Consider the following 19946-nt stretch of genomic DNA (forward strand, 5'->3'; position numbering starts at 1 on the left):
CCACTACTTTCTAGATTTTTTTTAAAAGAACTAATATTTTGCAAATTTATTACTTTCATATAGGATAACAATTTCCCAAAATATGAAGCCAATCCCAAGACTTTTTTTTTGGGCTCCCAAGTGCGAAAACCAACGCGGCCCAACTTAGGCCCAGTATTGGCAAAGCTGGCAACGAGTCTTGGTAGACAATATTGGGCCGACTTTGCGCCGTCCCTTGTGGTGTTAACAGCGGTTGGATGTCGGCGGCCGACAATCGGCAGCCATTATTGGCCCAATATTGGTGCCGATTCTTCTTCCAATGTTTATTTTTGAGTGTTGGCCAACATTCGGCAGCCAGATCTTGGCAGACATTATTGGCCCGACTTTGGCGGCTAATATTGGGCCTTTAATGTCTTCATATGAATGGATCTTCAATGGCGGTCAAGTATTGGCCAATTCTGGGCGTTCAATAATTAAAATAATATAAATACGGAAATAATTTTATTGCTTTTTATTTTTTTTAAAGGTACATATATAATAAACCTTAAAATAAGATGAGAATAAGTAGAAGAAGATTTTTACAAAGCATAATAATATTAAAAAGGGTTTTATATTTTACAAACTATTTATTGTGCGTTGTATTTTACCCCCTTCTCTATCTCCTGCTCCGGATAACCACTTTCCTGTATTACTACGTATATTCTCTTTAGAAATTTCAAATTGTTCGGAAATTAAGTCGGACATACATTTATAGATGTAGGTCTCACTGAAATTTTTTTTCCCTCCATTTTTGGTTGTCCTACCGCTCCCTGTGTACTCCAACTGGACCGATTTAGTTATAAAAAATGGCAAGGAACTTCGGATTGCTTCATTGCAAGACCTTGCTCCTCTGATTAAAGTCTTCATCACTGTTTTCTGCAAACATTGAAACGATTTTTACTCATTTATGTGAACTAAATAATTTAAATAAAATAAAAATTTATTAAATATATATTTAAAAGAATTTATAAATTATAGAAATTATTATATAATTATTATATTTATATATATTTTTTTTGACTTGGAAGATTGATAAATTCCTTTTATTTTCGAATTAAAAATTTATTAAACTCAGGGTGGTCACAATTTTCAGTTTATCATTTTCCCTGACAATTTATTGACATTAGAATTATTTTCCCTGACAATATTTTGTTAACAGGAAAATATGTAAGTTTACGGAAAGTGAGTAAAATTTATGAATTTCAATAATTTCTAAAAATTACAATTAAAATCCTACGTGAATTCAATTATTTCCTACAATTTTCAACTAAACTTCATCTATAAATCAATTAATTTACATAATTTTCCAAAAAATTTTCTAAAATTCAATTATTCAAATACAAAATCTCAATTTTTATAATAATTGTATCTGTCCATTTTTGGAACTGTAACTGTCCATTAACTGTTTTTTTAAGTTTATTAAAATATAAAATTTTCAAAAAATAAAAATAATCAAATTTTTGAAGAATTTTAATTCTAAATATCACCATAATTTCTCCGAAAATTTAAAAAGTCCAAAAAAGTACATTTTTATTTGCTTTATTTAAAGATAATTAAATCTTGAAAAATTATAATAAAAAAATTCTAAGAATTAAGTTTAGTTCTTAAAAATATTTTAATCTAATTTTTCGAAAACCATGGAATTTCTTAAAAGAGTTTTTGTATTATTAAAAAAAAATAATTAATTTGCAAAAAATATGATATTTTGTTGCAATATTTGGAAGAAAAGTCGAGAAAGTCGGAAGTTTTGAAAATATGTCCAAATAAATTTCAATTTTCTAAATTTCCCTGACAAAAACTTTTTTCCTGACATTTCCCTGACTTTACCGACGAAAATTTTGTTTTACTGATATTTTTCTGACTTTACTGACATGTGGCTACCCTGTCAAACTCTACTAAATTATTAAAATAAAAATGAATTATACTTACTAAAGCAGCCGATTTTGCAGTATCTTCTTTTACGGTGGTATCAAATAAAACAAACGTTTCCTCATCCGAAAATTGTGCCAAAGACTTTTTTCGCATCCTCCATATGATTTATGCTCGTCTCTACGCCATTGTTAGCAAGATCTTTTGCTAAGGACCCAAACTTTCTAGTCAAATCGTAGTTCATGCTACTTCTTATTTTTTTGCCCTCTTTTTGGATTTCTTTTTTTAAAGATTGCATTTCCTCTAAAAGTAAGTCGAAACCTGCAAAAAAGATAGAATTAAAAAAATTGAATAATAATTATATTTCAATCTCTAAAAAGTACGGTTACTGAAATTAGCTTCGAAGCTTGGCGTCGAAAAATATTTTTCTAGGTTTTTGAAAGTGAACAATATTGCTAATTTATTCACCTAAGTTTATGGAACTTTTTAGGACACTATTTGAACCTAAAATCTATAGAGAAATAGTTTAATTCTTTTTGGTTCCGCGTAGAAGAGTTTTTTTCGACGCTCAGCGTAGAATCTAATTTCAGGGACCTAAAAAGTAAATGTTATAAATAAATTTGTCAAAAAAACAATAAGTAAATTCAATTATTTCTAGAAATCTTTGCTTTAACTTTTCCAAAATTCAATTATTTTCAAATTTCTAATTATATTTTCAATTATTTTAATAAAATCCTTCAAAAACTTAATTATTTAAAACATTTATAGACTAAAAATTCTCTAAATATAATAATTAGAGATGTGCAAAAAGCTCGAATAATTAATAATTCATTAAAATTTCAGTCGCAGTGAATATTTTCATGAATATAAATATAAAACTTTTGAACTTTAGAAAATAATTAAAATTGATTAAAATGTTGAATAATTCAATTTTAAATTACTATTAAAGAACTATATAAAATAAAAGTTTAATTTGTAAAACAATACCGATATTTGTTCGTGATGATCTACTAGAGTTTCCAAAATGATTTGAAGTCTGTTCCCCAAGTTTTTGCTTCTTTGCAGCTGGTGATTTATTATTTGGTTTGTCGAATTCTGAAAAATAATTATCAATTTCGAATTTCAAAAATTTTTTTACAAAAATAATAAACGTTTAATTTTAATTTTTATAAATTTTACTTTAAACGAAAATAAATGTTTATAAATTATTACATATAATATAATTTAAAATATAAAAGTTTATAAACTTTTTCTGGTAACTCACTATTTTTTCGTTTACGTGATTCTTCTAAGTTCTTATTATTATCATTTTGGTCTCGGGTGTGCCTTTTTTCTAAGTCTTCAGATGACTCTGACATCTTCGATTCGTCAGAGTTGTAGTCTTCGTTTGAGTCAGTTTCCGAGCCTTCTCGTTCAGTTTCATCATCGTCGCTAGTAGATGCATCGTTAGTTTCCTCAGCAGCAGTGCTGACTACGTTGGCATATATAAATGCTCGATTTAATCGCCTCTTACCCTGCTCAAAATCATCTGAAAAATTTTTTAGAATAACTATTTTATGAGTAACTTTTTGATAACAGGTAAATAAACAGTGATGAAAAAGTAAGAAAAAAATTATAATTGATTTAATTTTTAAAATTACTTGTTTAATTTTTTTATAATTGAAAACTTCTTTAAACTTTGAAATTTGGGTCAGGGAAAAACAAAATAAAATTTTAATGACAACCATGATTATATTCTAAATTTTTTATCAGTTAAATATTCAGTTATTCCCAGCTTCAAGCAAGTAAAAATTCAATTATTTAAAATTTTAATTAATTAATACTTAAGTTATTTAAAACTTTAATCAAATTTAATTTTTATTCATGAAAACATTCACTGATAGAAATAATATAAATTCAATATTTATCGAAAATTTAAATATTTTTAATTTTAATAAATTTACAATTTAATTATTACAAATTTAAATGAATTTCAACTTATTTTTAAATATTTAAATATCGAGAGTTATTAAATTAAAAAGTTTAGGAATTGTATCGAAAATACTTGAAAAATAATAATTTTAATAAAATGTAACACATTTTTTCAAATTTTTATTACCTAAAATATTTATTTTTAGAAATTAATGTTATATATTTTATAATTTAAAACCATTTGAATAATTTTAATTTGGATAAATTCCTTGTAATGCAAATTTACATAATTTACAACTTATTCAGATTTGTTACATGATTAAAAAATGGAATAATTACATGTTTTATCATTTAAAATTTTGTACATTGTAGGTTACATGAAAAAATGTTAAAAATAGATAAGTTTTATTTAATGAAATAGTCACGTAATAGGTGACAAAATTAAAAAAAGAGAATATTAAAAAAAATTACCTGCTCCTTGCAAAATAGTCACAGGATATGTAATCCAAGACTGATGTGGTTCTGTTAGGTTTTCAATCATAGACTGCAACTTTTTGCTACTTCTTCTTGGATAATAGTAGAGATCCTAGAAGGAGAGATGAGACAAGTGAGGCACACTTTCTGATTGGTTCCGCCTAACCGGAATCGGAAGTTCACATATTTGCGCGGGAAGTGGACAAATTTCAAATAAATAATAAGACATTACATTGCAAAAAAATATATTTCATTAATATTAATAAAAAAGTATATTAATAAAACGCAAAAGATATAAATATAATATATAGAATATATAGAGGAGATGTTCTTTGATGTTTACAAAACTTTCATAAATTTTAAAAAATTGTAATGATGTTAATGAGTTTCAAAGAAGTTTGATCGGTTATCCTTTTCAGAAAATACAATTAAAAAGAAAATTTTATCATTAGAACAATATTGATAAATATTCATATAAACCAATTATAATTCACGAAGTTACTTACAGGTTATGTTGATTATGAAATAATTTACTTTAAGAGCTTTAAGTAAAATGTAATAAGTATGATAAAATAAAATAGTAATAAAAAAATAATTCAAAATAATATTTTGAAACGTCAAAATAAATATATGAATTATATATGTATAAATAACCTGAAACTGCTTTTGAAACCCATCAACATCATTAAAATTTTTTTAAATAATATATAGAATGACAATAATTTTATAATATGAAAAGTTTATAATAAAAGTATAAAATAATTTATTTTTTAATCATAAAAATATGAATTACCTAATAGATAAAATTATAAATAAGACTAAAAAATTTAATAAAAAAAATTTAATTTTTATTTTGGAATTAAATATAAATAAATATTACATTACGTTAGGATAAAGAATGTATTTAAGTGAAAGAACAACATTTATTATGCATATATATCTTCTTAATTGGTACAAAAACAAATCACAATTCATTGGAAGGTTCGATGCATCGCCATGCTTTTGCTGTCATATATTTTATCCTCTTTTTCTTTATTTTTGGCTTGGTTGTTTATTCTGAGGCGAAAAAGTAAAAATCTTCGCAAAATTTTTTCTCTTAGACCGTGGCACGGTAAAATATGACTACTCTCAATATTTTCGAAATGACAGGAGTAGAAATTAAAAACGTTTACATTTTTTAATCTATTTACAATTGGTTCCCAAGAGCGGAATTTTTGTTCAATTTGTAGAAATAGGTTGAACATATCATCGTTGACATAAAATAGCGAATTTTCCTTAAATTCTTTGAAAGCAACGAAAGTGGCAAAATCAAAATTATTTTTATCGTAGTTTCTTGAACCTACAGAAGCAATGCATAAATTGCAATTTTTTGTTGTTTTTTGAATACTGTTGATTAAATAACCAGCAACATAATATAAACAATTCTTTTCAATATTATTTAGCGGTTCAACAGATGTCAGTAACAAATCGTTGGATACATTTTCATTATTTATTATAAATTGAAAATTCGTTGACGACGCTTTTAATTGTGACTTATTTTGTACATTTTCAACATTTTCTAGTAACGTAATTGTTTTTAAAGGTCTCTTGTTTTCTATGTCTGTCCCAGAATTGATGTTTTTTTTAGACAGTCATTCAAAAAATGAGAATCATCAAAGTCGTAATTACTCGAATTGATTGGTTTCGTATATTGTGCAATTGAAATTATTCGTAGATCGTATTTGAACTGTAGGACATTAGGCGTTACATGTTTTGATCTTATTACACTAAATAAATTTTCGACAACATCTTGTGTAAATCGCGAAGTCAATACAAATTTAAACCCTTTTTTTTCGATCAAATATTCGCTTAACTGAATTGCAGACATAGTTGACAACATGAATCCTTTTTGAAATGGTTTAAAAATCCCTGCTTTTCCAATTTTTATTCGAGTAAGAAGATCCACCATCTCTTTCAAAAAGAAAATTGTTTCTTCGTATTTAACAATGTCAAATTTACTTATCGCGGATTGTAAATTCCTGGATGTCATTAGTCGAAACCATTTGGCGATGAAGCCAACGAACCAAGCTGTAGTTTCAAATTCTGGCTGAGACTTTTCATGAGATATGAAATATAGTGCTGCGCTAACCTTTGAACTTAAAATTTTCGTCGCTCTGCCCACTTTCATTTTTTGAAAGGATTTATTACTTGGAAGAAGTATATCCTGTTTTTTTAAATTGGGGGTTAAGGTAAAGACCAAACCTTCCTGAACTTCTAACATTTGAACTAAGTGTTCGGCGTTAACAACGTTTGTCGGTAAATTGTATTTTTCTTGAATGTCAATTGGTAAATAAATTACCTTATTATTAATAATACCTTGCACGATATTTTTCATTACATGTGGCACATCCGCAAAAAAGTAAAGTCGTCGATTGGAATCGCCACGAGGATGTGGATGTGGAATCGAATTTTCGATTCCCGCAGTTCTTTTAGCTGTTATGCCAAACGAATTCCAACAGGCAACATTACATGGTCCCATGTCAAAGGTGACGCTGTTGACTCGTAAACCGATGTTCTCGGCTTTAGAGATGATCTGTAAAATTATTGGTTTCAATAATGAGCCGTCGAACCCAGCACCAGTATATTCGTAACCGATCACTTGCTTCCAACGTGCATGAATTCCAGTTAAAACGTAAACTAATCCATGCTTTACTGTACCTTGGGCATTTGGTGGAAGTGTTATTTCTCCTATGTTCTCTTTTGTTTGAGGATCAAACATTTTTCCTCCCAATATGCTAATTTCATCTAATGCTATAGAACATTCTCTGTCGCGATCATTTTTAAAATTGGCCACTTTATACTCCAAATATTTTAACATTTCATCGGAAATTCCAGGTTTGAATTTAATGTGTTCTATTTTTCATGTAAGCGTTCTGCGAGATGGAAAAGGAAATCCTTGTTTTAACAGCTCCTCGTATCCTGCAGTCCCACAAGCAAATTTTAAACGTAAAGCTTTTTTAACTGTGGTATTTGACCATTTGGTAACCTTTGATTTCTCCCCAGCTCTTTGTTGTTTGATCAGGTGATTTATTTGATCTTCTGTGAATAAAGTTAACAATATTGCTTTGTATGTGCTGTGTTTCTCTGAGACCAATCTTCTTTTTTCTTTTACAACCTTATTTAATCGACTTTTTAAAAATTTAATTTGATGTTCCTGTTTTGCAAATAACTTCTGAACACTCTCTTCGTCACATTTAGGTAATTTATTTTGCTCTTTCATCAGTGTAGGATCAGTATTTTCTTCAGACTTCTGTTGGCTCATCTTTATCTATTAAGTAAAATAAAAATATCCAATTATTACTCTGATTACAGATAAAGGTGATTGTACTAAATAATATAATTTTCGTCAAAACAAAATTCTTTTTACCTGATTTCCAACTTCATATTCTACTTCAATCGCAGGAGTTGTTAGATTTTCAGGGTTTGTACTAGTCGATGCTAAATTAGAAATAATCATTGTCGATTCATTTGTCGGATTTTCAGAACGCTCATCAGAAACAATCATTATAGGTTTAATTGTTGGATTTTCCGAAGAATTATCAGAAATAATCTTTGTCGCCAATCTTTGCTGCAAGAAAACATATTTTAATTTAGAAGCCTTATTTATGAATTAAAAAGGAACTAAATACTTGACATATTTTATAATTCTCACTAAGTAAATATTTCTGTAAAAGAAACAATTGTAATAAAAAGAATGCTACTTACCTTTTTTCCTGATCTACAAAAAATTTCTCCAGATAATCTTTTTCGCTTTGGTGAGGTTGGAAATTCGCTTGGAACAGCATCTGTTTTTAAACGTTTTATGTTGTCAACAGTTTCCCACATATCCGAGGTAAAATGCAACTAAAGTTTTTAAAAGTAAACTTTAAATTTTAATTTATATCTTTTTATTTTTTGTACATTGTTTTTATTGTAATTCTAGTTTATTATTGCTATATTTACACACATGTTTTGAGAACTTTTTTAGGTTAACCAAACAAATGTTCCTTTTAAATTGTAATTTTTCTTTAACTTCAAAGTAAACTGTTACTGCGTGAGATGATTTATATTTTTTACATTACTTTTACCTTATAATTATAAAGAGAATTACCTGGCAAACACATGATTTCAATGTTGGGGCCCAATCTGGTCGATTTATACTTTTTACCCCACAAGTCTTTCAAAATTTCGTTTTTCGGGAAACATTTTAGAATTATGCCTTTACCCGAAACACTTTTACAGTATAAAATACAACACTGCACCATTTTTTTAAAAGTATTTACCACATGAGCCTCATGAGTGAAAAATACTCGAAGCGACGCAAATACAATCAGGCAATGCAATATCGCGTGTGACGTATAAACATAACCTCACTTTCAACAATCGTTGTTTAAAAATAATTCAAATTTTCGCGGGGATATAATGAACATCCGATTCCGGTTTGGCACCAGACTAGTGGAAGGGAAAACGTGTCTCATCTCTCCTTCTAGGATCTCTAGGATAATAGCAATTAAAAGGTGCTTCTTTGTTAACCCATATACTTGGCACCAAATCGATCATTTTTTTCCCTCATCATCTGTTTCGCCCAAAAATTCGACGACCAAAAATTTTTTTGCAAGGTATTTTTGTACGTCCTGAAAAAACAGACATAGTTAAGAAGTAATACAATAATAAATACACTGTGTCTATTTCAAAAGAATATTTCGCTTGTTCAAAGTTTTTCATTTGTTTAATTAAAAAAATTAATGTCATCAGTATACATAAATAAAAAATAATTGTAAGTTACCATCACTTTTCAGGGTGACCGCAAAAATTTATTTTCAAAATTCCCTGATTTGCGGCCACCCTGCTTTTATATTTTTTGTCACGGGCGAAATAGACACTGCGCAATAAATTAGATACAAGGATGAAAAATATGAAAAAAAGTGACAAAATAAGAAACAATGAATAGAGGCGGACTATCTACGATACTTAATCATATATTACTACAATAGTTACTAAAAACAAAATAATATTAAGCAGGCATAATAAATATATATATGAAATAACAAACCTCTTCTTCGCACGTTGTCGTTTTGGTTCTAAGTGGATTCATTCTCGTATTGATATAAAACTTAATGTTTCACACAGATTAGAACGGAAAACTAATTATTAGAAAAAGATTATTCTTTTTTTCTTTTTAATGAACTCTATAAAGACGGGACACAAAATTTCAAACTAAAGAGCGGCTCTGTAGAATGCACTTGCACGTGACCAGAAACGGGTTAATACAACTGGAAGCCGGGCAGGTATCAACCGGCATACAGAAATCAAAATGGCGTTTCCGTTTGCGCACCTCTCATCAGTTGCGCGGTAAATTCAAACTTTTTACTTGTTTGAAAATAAAAATATATCAATATATTATAATTTAAATAAAATCTACTAAATAATTAATGTAATTAAATAATAATATATGTTATTAAAATAAATTAATTATAACTTTAAACAGTTAATCTATATCTGGTATTAATATCATACAAATTTTTTTTCATATGAGTTGGAATATAGATTATTACTATTATAACCACACTAATTATTAGGGGATTTAAGGATAGTCAGACATTTTTAATAAAAGTACTCAAAAAATTAAATTTTTAGAATTCATATAAGAAAATTCTGAAATTTGGTGTATTTTTTGCTATGAAATTATTGTAACACAAAACCTTAAAAATTTTTCTATTTCTAACAGTAATTTCTTTCTAAATAACTTCATTATTACTTATAAATTATTTAATGAATAATTTTGCTTAAATATTTCAAAATTAATTGATTTTTAAAAAAATTAAGTTTACAATTTTTTATAAATAAATGAACTTCAAAAGGCTTTAATTTGAAATTTTATAAAATTTCAATTCTTAATGAAATTATAATTAGAAATTTTTTAAAAATTGGATTTTGCAAATTATTAATAATTCAAATTCTTCTTGAAATTAGTTAAATTTGTCAATAAATATTTAATTAATTATTAAAAATAATGGATTTATAAAAAAAATTTAATTAAAAACATTTAAAAAATTGAATTATGGAGAAGTTACAAACGTTTGCAGAAATTCAATTATTTTCAAAAGTAATAAAATTCTTCTCACAAATTCAATTATTCAAAATTAAAAAAAAATTCTCGTCAAAATTATAATTATCTTTATAGATAACAAAAATTTTCCTAAGTTCAATGATTTTCAATAATATCTACTATTTTAATAAATTTCCTAAAAGAATTTAATTTTTTAATAAAATTGAACTCAAACATTTACAAGTTATTTTCATAAATAATATAAATTGCAAACGAAATAAATTATTAACACATTTTTTATAAATTTCTTCTAAATAATTCAATTAATTTCATAAATAATACATTTTTTATGAATTCAATTATTTTTATAAATAATAGGAGCTCATCACAGAATTTGAATTATTTTTAATAGAGGTTTAATCGAATTCCTCGAAAAAGATAATTATTATTCAAAATTTGATTAAAATTCGTTGCAAGAGTTTAATTATTAAAAATTTGTTGATAAAATTCTTTACAAGAATTAAATTTCAAAAAATATTCAATTAATTATTTACTTTTGTATTTAAGGGGATCCCAAAGTCGATTAGATTTTGGCATTGAGCTTCAATGGAAAAATTTCATGGACTGTGGGACCCCCTTAAATAATTGAATAATTTTAAAAAGATTTCAAATTAAAATATTTGAAAATTTTAATTTTCTATACTTTTAACTGGAAATTTTGAAGAATTAACTTTTTTCAAAAATTTTAATTTAATTTTTTTTAAATTGAAATTTATTATACATGCAGGGAAAAAAAAAGTTCCCAGATATTTCAGGAATTATTTCCTAACTCTTGCACGGAAAGAAAAAGTCCGTCAACCATTAATGGATTAGTATATTACTTTGAGACGGGACACTTTTTCCGTTGATGGTTACTTAACTTTACTTAACGATTGAAAACGAGTCATGGATTGATTAGAATGCCAGTATGTGACCAATTGTTTTAGATTTAATGCTGAATTGTTATCAATGGCTGTTTGAATGTTTACGAATCATTAGTGAAAGTTTGTGAAACGTTAGTTGACTCGTATTCTAAATCGGCGCTCTTCACTAGCGCATTGTTGCGCAGTGTACCGATGCGCATTTCTTCCGGTTTCTCTATAGTCCATGTGTTTTTGCTGTCTGCTATACATATCCCTATATACTATTATGTGTAATGTGAATATTTAACTTAACTAATAATTTGCAGTTGAATTGCGTCTAGAAATTGACCTCGATGAAAATATATTTTCTTTTATATTTCTCGCCAATTAAAAAGTAGTTATTAGTGCAAAATCATTTCTCACAAGTTGTGAAAAATTTTGTTATTTGGTATATAAGAACAGTTTGCTTCTAAACTTAAAGTGTTATAAGTGTGCGTTTCTACGTGTAGTTATTATAAGTGCGAAAATGTGTTGGTCTAAACTTCTAAAGCGTCTAAGAGTGTAAATAAAATATCGGAACTGTGCAACGAAAAAAATGTGTTCATTCTGTACCAAATAGTGTCTAAAATTAGGGATAATTCTGAAAGAAGTTGAATTTTTTGAATGCTTTTGATAGTCATAGAAAATTTAATAGACAGTTTTCTAAATTTTAGTGAACGAGTTTTATATATTGATGACAGTTTTCTAAATTTTAGCAAGCAACTCGTCACTGATTGTGACTCAAAGTATGTTATCCATTGAATGATTTTGTGTCCCGTCTCAAAGTAATATACTAGTCTATTAATGATTGACGGACTTTTTCTTTCCGTGTGGATACGTGGTAACAGCTCTGAACTAGCGACGAACATTCAATGGTAATCAATGAATGTTTGAAAGAAATTCGGGAACTGTATTAGAAAAAGCTATAAATAGTCCATTAGTCTCTTTTTCATTACTTTCTTACACGGAGTAATAATAAGGAGACTGTACTACCAGTGAGATACCGTGCCAAATGTCTGCCTTGGTTCACTGAGTAGTAAAGACTTCTCAAAAATAAAGCGCATGCGCAGTTTGCAACTATCTTCGTCACTCTTGAAAGAACGATGAGAGAGATCATTATTTTGACGTGCGAGTTAGAAAGTGTGGTTATGTTTTATTGTTGACAACAGCAACTATACGGGAAAATCAAGATTTAAATAAGAAAAAATATTAATTAACAAACTGCAAAGAGAAGAGTAAGTACAATATATTATAATATTAATAAATTGTAATATAGGTGTGAGTAGATATTAGTAAAAAGATTATTTTTGTCGAACCGGAGTAATTCTTTTCTTTGTATGATAAAGTGAATGAATACAATATAATATAATGCTATAATCGCTATAATGCTAATATAATTAATATCTACTCACACATTTCCTATATTACAATTTATTAATATTATTTAATAGTATAATATATATTGTCAACAGTAAAACATAACCACACTTTCCAACTCGCACGTCAAAATAATGATCTCTCTCATCGTTCTTTCAAGAGTGACGAAGATAGTTGCAAACTGCACATGCGCGTTATTTTTTAAAAGTCATTACTACTCAGTGAACCAAGGCAGAAATCTGGCACCAGTTTGACTAGGGGATACGCTGGAGAGCAGTCTCCTTATTATTACTCCGTGCTTTCTTATGTAAAGTTTATGGCACTGGCCGCAACTGTTTCTGAAATTTTCGGGAATTCGTCGAGGAATTTTGGTGCGCAGAAACTGTGCGCACCAGTCTCAACAAGTCTCACCGTCAGTAAGACTTGCGTGCCTTATATATTTATTTTATGCTGAGGTATTTAACTCGCCTGTTTAGCTCAGCTGGATAAGACGCCGGACTTCTATTCTCGGGTACACGGAGAAACTTTTTCTTCTAATATTGAATATATTTGGTTATCTTTATTCTAAAAGTACGTTAGAATGTGAGGATTTTTCGTGCGTTGTGCTAATAATTTCAACATTAATACGAAAATATGATAAGTTCGTTATATATTAAGCAATCTTTGGTGTACAAAAATTACTATCTGCATTAGAAATAGTCTTATTTTTCTTTAGAAAAGAATAAAATGCTAGTTTTTGTTTGTGAAATAATACGGTAATTCTAACCTTTTTTCCACATATAGATAGAATATATAACAGACATTCTAACGTAACATACCAATTTTGAAAGGACTGCGGGCGGACTTAACCGATTTCGCCCGAGCATCACCGACTCCATCACCTGACGTCGCGAACTAACCCTAATGTTTTCGAAGTTGAAATTCACACGTGTATGAAAGATAAAAACCTTTTATTAATAAACGTGAATGTCTCCTCATGCCAAATTAAATTCAAGAACTGTTCCTCAATATAACATAATTTTTTTCACGACTTTTACTTATTTACATAATTTGATTAGTAAGTTATTTTAAAAAATGCTCTCTCTCGAAGGCACATATTTTTCCACTCGTTTAATATATAAGGACGATTCAGCTGTGTACTTCTAACGAATCGTGCGATCTTTCGGTTTCCGTGACCAATCGTCGTGTCTTTACTTGCGTGTGCGTGTGTGCGTTAATAATATAGGTTAGGTTCTTACGTCGTGTTAAATATATTTACCTACAGTTACAGTGACATACACTAATGCCATCTACCATCAGATCCAAGTATCACTATCGTCTCTATGAGTATCTATAGACAATTAATTTGTTGTATTTCTTTTTAATTCATGGCTTTCCCAACTTTGCAAAAATTATTATTTTCTTTCTAAAACAACATACTAATTTTCGTTAGTTTCCTTATGAAGAACTGTAAAATATATACTGAATGAGTGTTTTTGATAGTCTCAATAGCAATTTCTATAACCTATGTCGTTTTTCCCTTGAATCTAACCTAACATACTAAAATGTCTCACCAGTTTTAAGAATTAGTGGTATTAAAAGTTTCTCCGTGTACGCGAGTTCTGTTCCAGCCGCCGTCGATTTTTCTCTAATATGGTTTTTTCTATTTCAGAAACTTAATAAAAAATAAAAATTGTATGTGACCTTCAAGGATAAATGTGTGTGTGTGCGCACGTGTCAAGAAGTGGGAAGTGGGAGGGGGGAAGCAGAATTCATTTTTTCTTGCATTCGCCTAACTTTTCGATTTTCTTGAACAGTTCCCGACTTTTTCAAGAACAGTTTGCCGAGAAGTGGTGAAATAGTTATAATTTGTAGAGAAATAGTAAATTACATATTTAAACGAGGCAACCTTTAGTTATCTGTGTACTACCCGCCGTATCCAAGAGTTAAGAACGAAGTTCCCGAATAATCCTCGAACTTTTTTTTTCCGTGTGGAAATTTCATGAAAATTTTTCCAAATTCTCAGAAATTTTTCTAAACGTTTAAGAGAATTTTTCAAAACTTTGGAGATTTTTCCTACGCTATTTTTATTCATAGAATTCGATTATTCTTTAGAAAAATTCCCTTTATTCTTGTATTAGTAAATTTTTCTAAATAATTAGTGAAATTTGATTTCTAAATTTTCTTGGAAAAATTTCCAAAATTTTTTGAATTTCAAATAGGTTTGAATTTGACATTTTTAAAAATCATAATCCCTGTGGAAAAATAATAGGGGAGAGTGGTCCTAAGTTGGCCGCCTAAGCAAATTGGTCGAAAATAGTAACAAAATGAAATTTAATCACTTCGGCAAGTATATATTAGTGTTCAGAGATCGTTTTGCTATAATTTTGTGGTATTTAGAACGTTATAGAATGACTTTTGTAGTCTTAATACAATAAATCGTGAAAAGCTGCATTTTGGACATTTCAGAAATAGCGGTCCTAAGTTGGCCACCCCCTGGTCCTAAGTTGGCCACCACTTTTTTTCGCTTGAGTATAAGGAAGAAATGCATATTCTTTTCAATTACGCAGAAATTTTACAAATTTGATACATTTAGGAGAATAAAAACGCATTATTTAACTATTTTTGTTTAGAAAATGAAGCAATATTTTATTTCATTTATTTACAGTGGTGGATGGCTGTAGAGACAGGCGTTTTTGTACTTCATTTTTTCTAATGTTTTTTAAACCATTTTTTTTTGTTTTTTGTCTTTGTTTAATTCCTACGTTACACTTTTACGGTCTTTCTCGTGATAAAAAACACAAAAAAGAAATAAAACATAAATAAAAACAAACAAAAACAATAGGTGGCCAACTTAGGACCACTGTAGATTTTTACAAGTTTCAAATTATTACGCTAATAAAAAAAATTTATTTAAAAAATCAACAGAACCTCTTATTACAACATTAAATAAAGGAACTAGCGCACACACTTATTTAGAAATTTTTAATTATTTATCTCTTGTAGCTGCTCTCGAAAAAACAAGAAAAATCAAATTTTTTTGGTCAAAAACAATATTATTGTCCTCACAATGCGTAGAAGAATCTTAGATTATAATTAGGTCCATAAATTATATCATGGTTTATCAATATACCATACCACAAAATTATAGATTCGTCCAGTAAACCATCTCTGAGAAATGCAGGGTGGCCAACTTAGGCCCACGGCCAACTTAGGACCACTCTCCCCTAATAATTAAATATTTATTTAGAAAAAAGTTATTGATGTTTTCGAATAATTTTATATTTAAAGAAATTCGTAAATAAATGTAACAGAACATTTTTTTGAGTAAAATTTTTTTCTTTATTTTCTCAAAATTTTCAATTTTATTTTCAATTAAAATTTGGAACTGACAAATAGAATTTATAAACATTTATCCTTTAAAATTTAATTAAAGCAATTGTAACTAAGAAATAAAAATGATGCAAATTACTTTCTTATGAAAATTGAGAATTTTCTACAAAAATATTAAGAAATGGAAATATGTAATGTTTTTTCCCGAAATAAATAAAAAGTAGAATGACAAAGTCATTTCAGTCTCTACTCGTGTAACAAATTAAATAAATATGTAGTTTCATACATTGTGATACAAAAGGCTTTTCTTTCAATTAAACTCGTAGGGTAAATGTTTGAAGAAACCCTCACCGATTGTTGAATAAACAACCCCAATTCACACGACGGTATAGGATATTCAAACAGATTTTTTTTCCTAATTGTTGGACCCTGAATAAAAACAGTGTTCGTATCCTGAGAACTGCAAAAAATTCTCTGAATTTTCACGAACTCGCCTGATGTTAGTTGAACAAGATTGTTTGGATAATTAACGCTTAACTGAAATGATTTTACATTGATTGACGTATAATCAATTTCAAGTAATGTTCTTTCCCCGCTTTCAACACGATTACTCAGTTCTGGAATTTTTGTAATCAGGTTTGAGATACCTACTTCGGATAATCGTCGGACAATTTGCTGTAGCGGATTTCTTGGCGTTCTTATCAATTTTTTAATCAACCCTAAGAAGTTCTCAAAAGGGAAAGCCGAGTATGCTGTCAACGGGGCCTGCATTTTCTCAACGTCATCCGCCAAGTGTAACGTACTGTGTAAATTCATGACTTGAAAATCGTCTCCATACAATTCAGGTAATTTAGAGAAAAATTTTCTTAAAAGTTTTCGAGCTTCACGCACATGAGTGAGAGACAAAGTTGGGTGGCATTCGAGAAGCAACTGATAAATTTAAAAAATTTGAATAATATTCTTTCGAATGGACAAATCGAAGGATTATGGTTCCAACATATAATAAAAAAAACCTGAACTGAGTGGCTTTCCATTTTGTCAAATCTGATCCGTCAAAAGTTTTCCTTTGAAATTCATTGGGAATTGAACCTTTTAATTTTGAGAGTAACTTTGTTAATTTTTTCCTATCCTTTGTTTTCAATTTTCCTTTCTTTCTTTTTTGTCCTAACCACCTTTCCAACAAAGTTTTCATGCAACCATTACAAAGAAGATGCATGTAATCCAGAAGAACTTGACTGACAGGATCAAAATTTAGAATTTTTAGTAATGGTGATATCCTGTTTGGTATATGATGTAGTCGTTGGTTTTTTGTTCTCGGATTCGTAAATGAATGTTTTGTTCGCTTTTTCCTATTCATTTTTGGAAACACTCGCTTTTTGTTAACAGTCTTCCCACGTGTCTGCAAGAAATATGTATAAAAAGAATGTAACCTGATGAAAGAATTTTGGAAACTAATTAACGTTTTTTAAAAACATTTTTAGACTTATTTTAATCGCTATTTAATGTAAAATTTAAATATTCTACTGGTATTTCTATATATGAGATTTTAGTTGACCACCAAAAATATTTTTTTTCTATTCTGTTTAAAAAAACAGACACGTATTTTTCTATTTTTGTTTAATTGTCCAAATTGTTGATGTTATGAATTTTCGAAATTAAATTAAATTTTTTTTATAACTAAATTAATTTTTTTAAGTTTGGGCCGAATTTTTTATTTTTTTTAAATATAATATAGAGAAGATTTTCCTAAAAATCTCGAAATGGGCCTGATGTATTAAATGAGTTTTAAAACATTTTCAAAAATCACTTGCAAGCATCGCAGTGGGATTTTTTTACAATTAACTTTTTAAAACTCATTTAACACATCAGACCCATTTCGGGACTTTTTGGAAAATCTTCTATATATTATAAGGTATAAATAAATTTAAAACAAAAAAAAATCCAGTCCAAAGTTAAAAAAATTTAATTTGTTTATAAAAAAAAATTTTTTTTAATAAGAAATTTGAAAAAAAAGTTTTGTTTACATTTCTTAAAAGTCGAAAGAAAACTAAAACTTTCATTTTTTGACAACTTTTTCCTAAACTCAATATTTTTGTACTTATAAATTACTGAATATAGGTCTACAATTACAAGTCCTAAATTTTGAAAATTCATAACTCGACAATTTGGACAATTAAACAAAAATAAAAAATACGTATCTGTTTTTTTCGATACAGAATAGAAAAAAATATTTTTGGCCCACTTTAAGAGACGTCGACTTAAATCTCACGTAATCACGCCCATATATTTTTCCAAAAAAATTTCCAATGGCGAAGATAGGATCAAAAAATACAATTATATATAGCATAAACATATTTTACGCTACCATTTTTGCCACTTTGAATTTATATAATAATTTTTTGATTTCACTTTTGAAATTAGAAACTTTCATGGAAATACCAAAATAAAAAGAGGGGTGTCTCCATGCTCGCAGAAAATAGTGTATTAAAAATTAATTATAATGATTATTATTATTATTATTTTGAAATAATTTTTTCTATTTTATACTTTTTCTAAAGAAAAACTCTGGGTATCCAGTAACTTTTGAAAAAAATCAAGATTTTCAAGAGTCTTTGGACACCTTGAACTTGAGCCAATATTGAAAAAAATTATATAAATAAATCTGATAAAGAATTTTTTTATTAATGCATATAATGCTTCAAATTTACCTCGCATCTTTCACACGAGTAAAATCCTGTATGCGATTTCGTGCACTTAATATATGATCGGACTGGCATATCGCATACTAATGCAGAAATTTCGACATCGTATTTTTTGTTATTGACTTCCACTCCATTTGGAATTTCCTCTTTAATCTCTTCAACAAAGTCATATAAAAACTCTTCTACGTCCTCAGGTTTAGAGTCTCCACAAAAGATTCCAGCTAAGAAAGGCTTACAATAATAGTCCGGATGTAAAATTTGGACTAGGATGGGCCACACTTGAATTGAAGACTTATTGTATAAAGGCAATCCGTCAATGTTTATCAAAAGTTTAATTACATTTCCAGGGAATGCAATATTTTCAGGAAAAATACTATTTTTCAAAATGTTTGTTATTCCAAGATATATGTATGTACCATTAGTTTCTTTTTTCGATTTCATCGATCTTACTTTTCCATTTGTTCTTTGTGTTCGCAATAAAGTTTCTGCCGACTTCGGTAAATCAAAATGACCATAATCGCGCAAGATTTTCAGCAGTTCATTTAACGCGGTTCTTGTTATTTTATTGACATTATTATTAGCTCAATATTGAAGTTTTTGACGCAGAGTTTGAGGTTCTTCCGTGTCATTAGTTTTAAAATCGTCTTCTTCCAATCTACAATTTTCTGCAAAGTTTTTTTCCATTTCCCTCGCTTCGTCAGAATCGTAATCTGACAAAGAATCGTCACTAAAATTAATTAAAATAGACAATTATTCTGTAAAACTAGTCGAATATTTTTATATGTCAAAATAAAAATTATTAAACATATGTAAATTGTAAATTTTCTGAATATTTACCTTTGAAAAGATAAATTGGAAAAGATAGAGTCATCAACATACATTTTTTCCAATTCAGAAGGTATAGGTGGTAATGATGAATTTTCTGACGAAGAGAGATTCTCTGATGAATATGATTCACTCATATTTTGATTATACCTGCAAAAAATTATTTCTCATTGTACAATATTAACTTGCAAAAATCATTAGATAATATTTATTCGTTTATCGATATACAAATATTCGGATATTACTGTTTTGGTTAATTTACATTTTTCCACCAATAATTAATTTTTAAAGTAGAAATATAATATATATATGTAATTTGAAATTTTCAAAAAGCAATAACAATGTAGATTTCAATACTTTATTTTATTCGCAAAATCATAATATGCAAAAAGTGTACTTATAATTATAATTAAGGGAATATATAAATAATAAAATTACTTTTATAGCGAG

General features: G+C 28.1%; 3 protein-coding genes across 3 annotated transcripts; all 3 read right to left on the reverse strand.

The window, feature by feature from the left end:
• Positions 1 to 758: 758 nt before the first annotated feature.
• Positions 759 to 4663, reverse strand: LOC122512029. Its single transcript, XM_043627636.1, has 5 exons — positions 4270 to 4663; positions 3152 to 3415; positions 2875 to 2982; positions 1948 to 2208; positions 759 to 894 (listed from the first exon to the last, which is right to left on the reverse strand). The coding sequence occupies exons 1-4, from the start codon at positions 4337 to 4339 to the stop codon at positions 2009 to 2011; spliced, it is 642 nt and encodes a 213-aa protein (XP_043483571.1). The 5' UTR covers positions 4340 to 4663; the 3' UTR covers positions 759 to 894; positions 1948 to 2008.
• Positions 4664 to 7171: 2508 nt separating this feature from the next.
• On the reverse strand, positions 7172 to 8136 carry LOC122512006. The gene is made up of 3 exons (XM_043627610.1): positions 8017 to 8136; positions 7679 to 7879; positions 7172 to 7579 (listed from the first exon to the last, which is right to left on the reverse strand). Exons 1-3 carry the CDS (start codon positions 8134 to 8136, stop codon positions 7172 to 7174), a joined length of 729 nt encoding a protein of 242 aa, XP_043483545.1.
• An 8093-nt stretch (positions 8137 to 16229) lies between these two features.
• LOC122512008 lies at positions 16230 to 19112 on the reverse strand. The gene is made up of 2 exons (XM_043627611.1): positions 18678 to 19112; positions 16230 to 17368 (listed from the first exon to the last, which is right to left on the reverse strand). Exons 1-2 carry the CDS (start codon positions 19110 to 19112, stop codon positions 16853 to 16855), a joined length of 951 nt encoding a protein of 316 aa, XP_043483546.1. The 3' UTR covers positions 16230 to 16852.
• Between the last annotated feature and the right edge of the window lie 834 nt (positions 19113 to 19946).

This window comes from Leptopilina heterotoma, unplaced genomic scaffold, assembly GCF_015476425.1.
Source record: "Leptopilina heterotoma isolate Lh14 unplaced genomic scaffold, ASM1547642v1 Lhet_92, whole genome shotgun sequence".
Lineage (NCBI taxonomy): Eukaryota > Metazoa > Arthropoda > Insecta > Hymenoptera > Figitidae > Leptopilina > Leptopilina heterotoma.

What these genes read in the sequence shown, in the direction of transcription:
- LOC122512029 (XM_043627636.1), bottom strand. Translation starts at nt 4,339, where the DNA reads ATGATTGAAAACCTAACAGAACCACATCAGTCTTGGATTACATATCCT. An exon ending in ATCACGTAAACGAAAAAATA is followed by an intron (nt 2,983 to 3,151) that starts GTGAGTTACCAG and finishes ATTATTTTTCAG; the next exon opens with AATTCGACAAACCAAATAAT. An exon ending in ATCATCACGAACAAATATCG is followed by an intron (nt 2,209 to 2,874) that starts GTATTGTTTTAC and finishes TCTTTTTTGCAG; the next exon opens with GTTTCGACTTACTTTTAGAG.
- LOC122512006 (XM_043627610.1), bottom strand. Translation starts at nt 8,136, where the DNA reads ATGTGGGAAACTGTTGACAACATAAAACGTTTAAAAACAGATGCTGTT. An exon ending in TTTGTAGATCAGGAAAAAAG is followed by an intron (nt 7,880 to 8,016) that starts GTAAGTAGCATT and finishes GTTTTCTTGCAG; the next exon opens with CAAAGATTGGCGACAAAGAT. An exon ending in AATATGAAGTTGGAAATCAG is followed by an intron (nt 7,580 to 7,678) that starts GTAAAAAGAATT and finishes TTTACTTAATAG; the next exon opens with ATAAAGATGAGCCAACAGAA.
- LOC122512008 (XM_043627611.1), bottom strand. Translation starts at nt 19,112, where the DNA reads ATGAAATCGAAAAAAGAAACTAATGGTACATACATATATCTTGGAATA. An exon ending in ACTCGTGTGAAAGATGCGAG is followed by an intron (nt 17,369 to 18,677) that starts GTAAATTTGAAG and finishes TATTTCTTGCAG; the next exon opens with ACACGTGGGAAGACTGTTAA.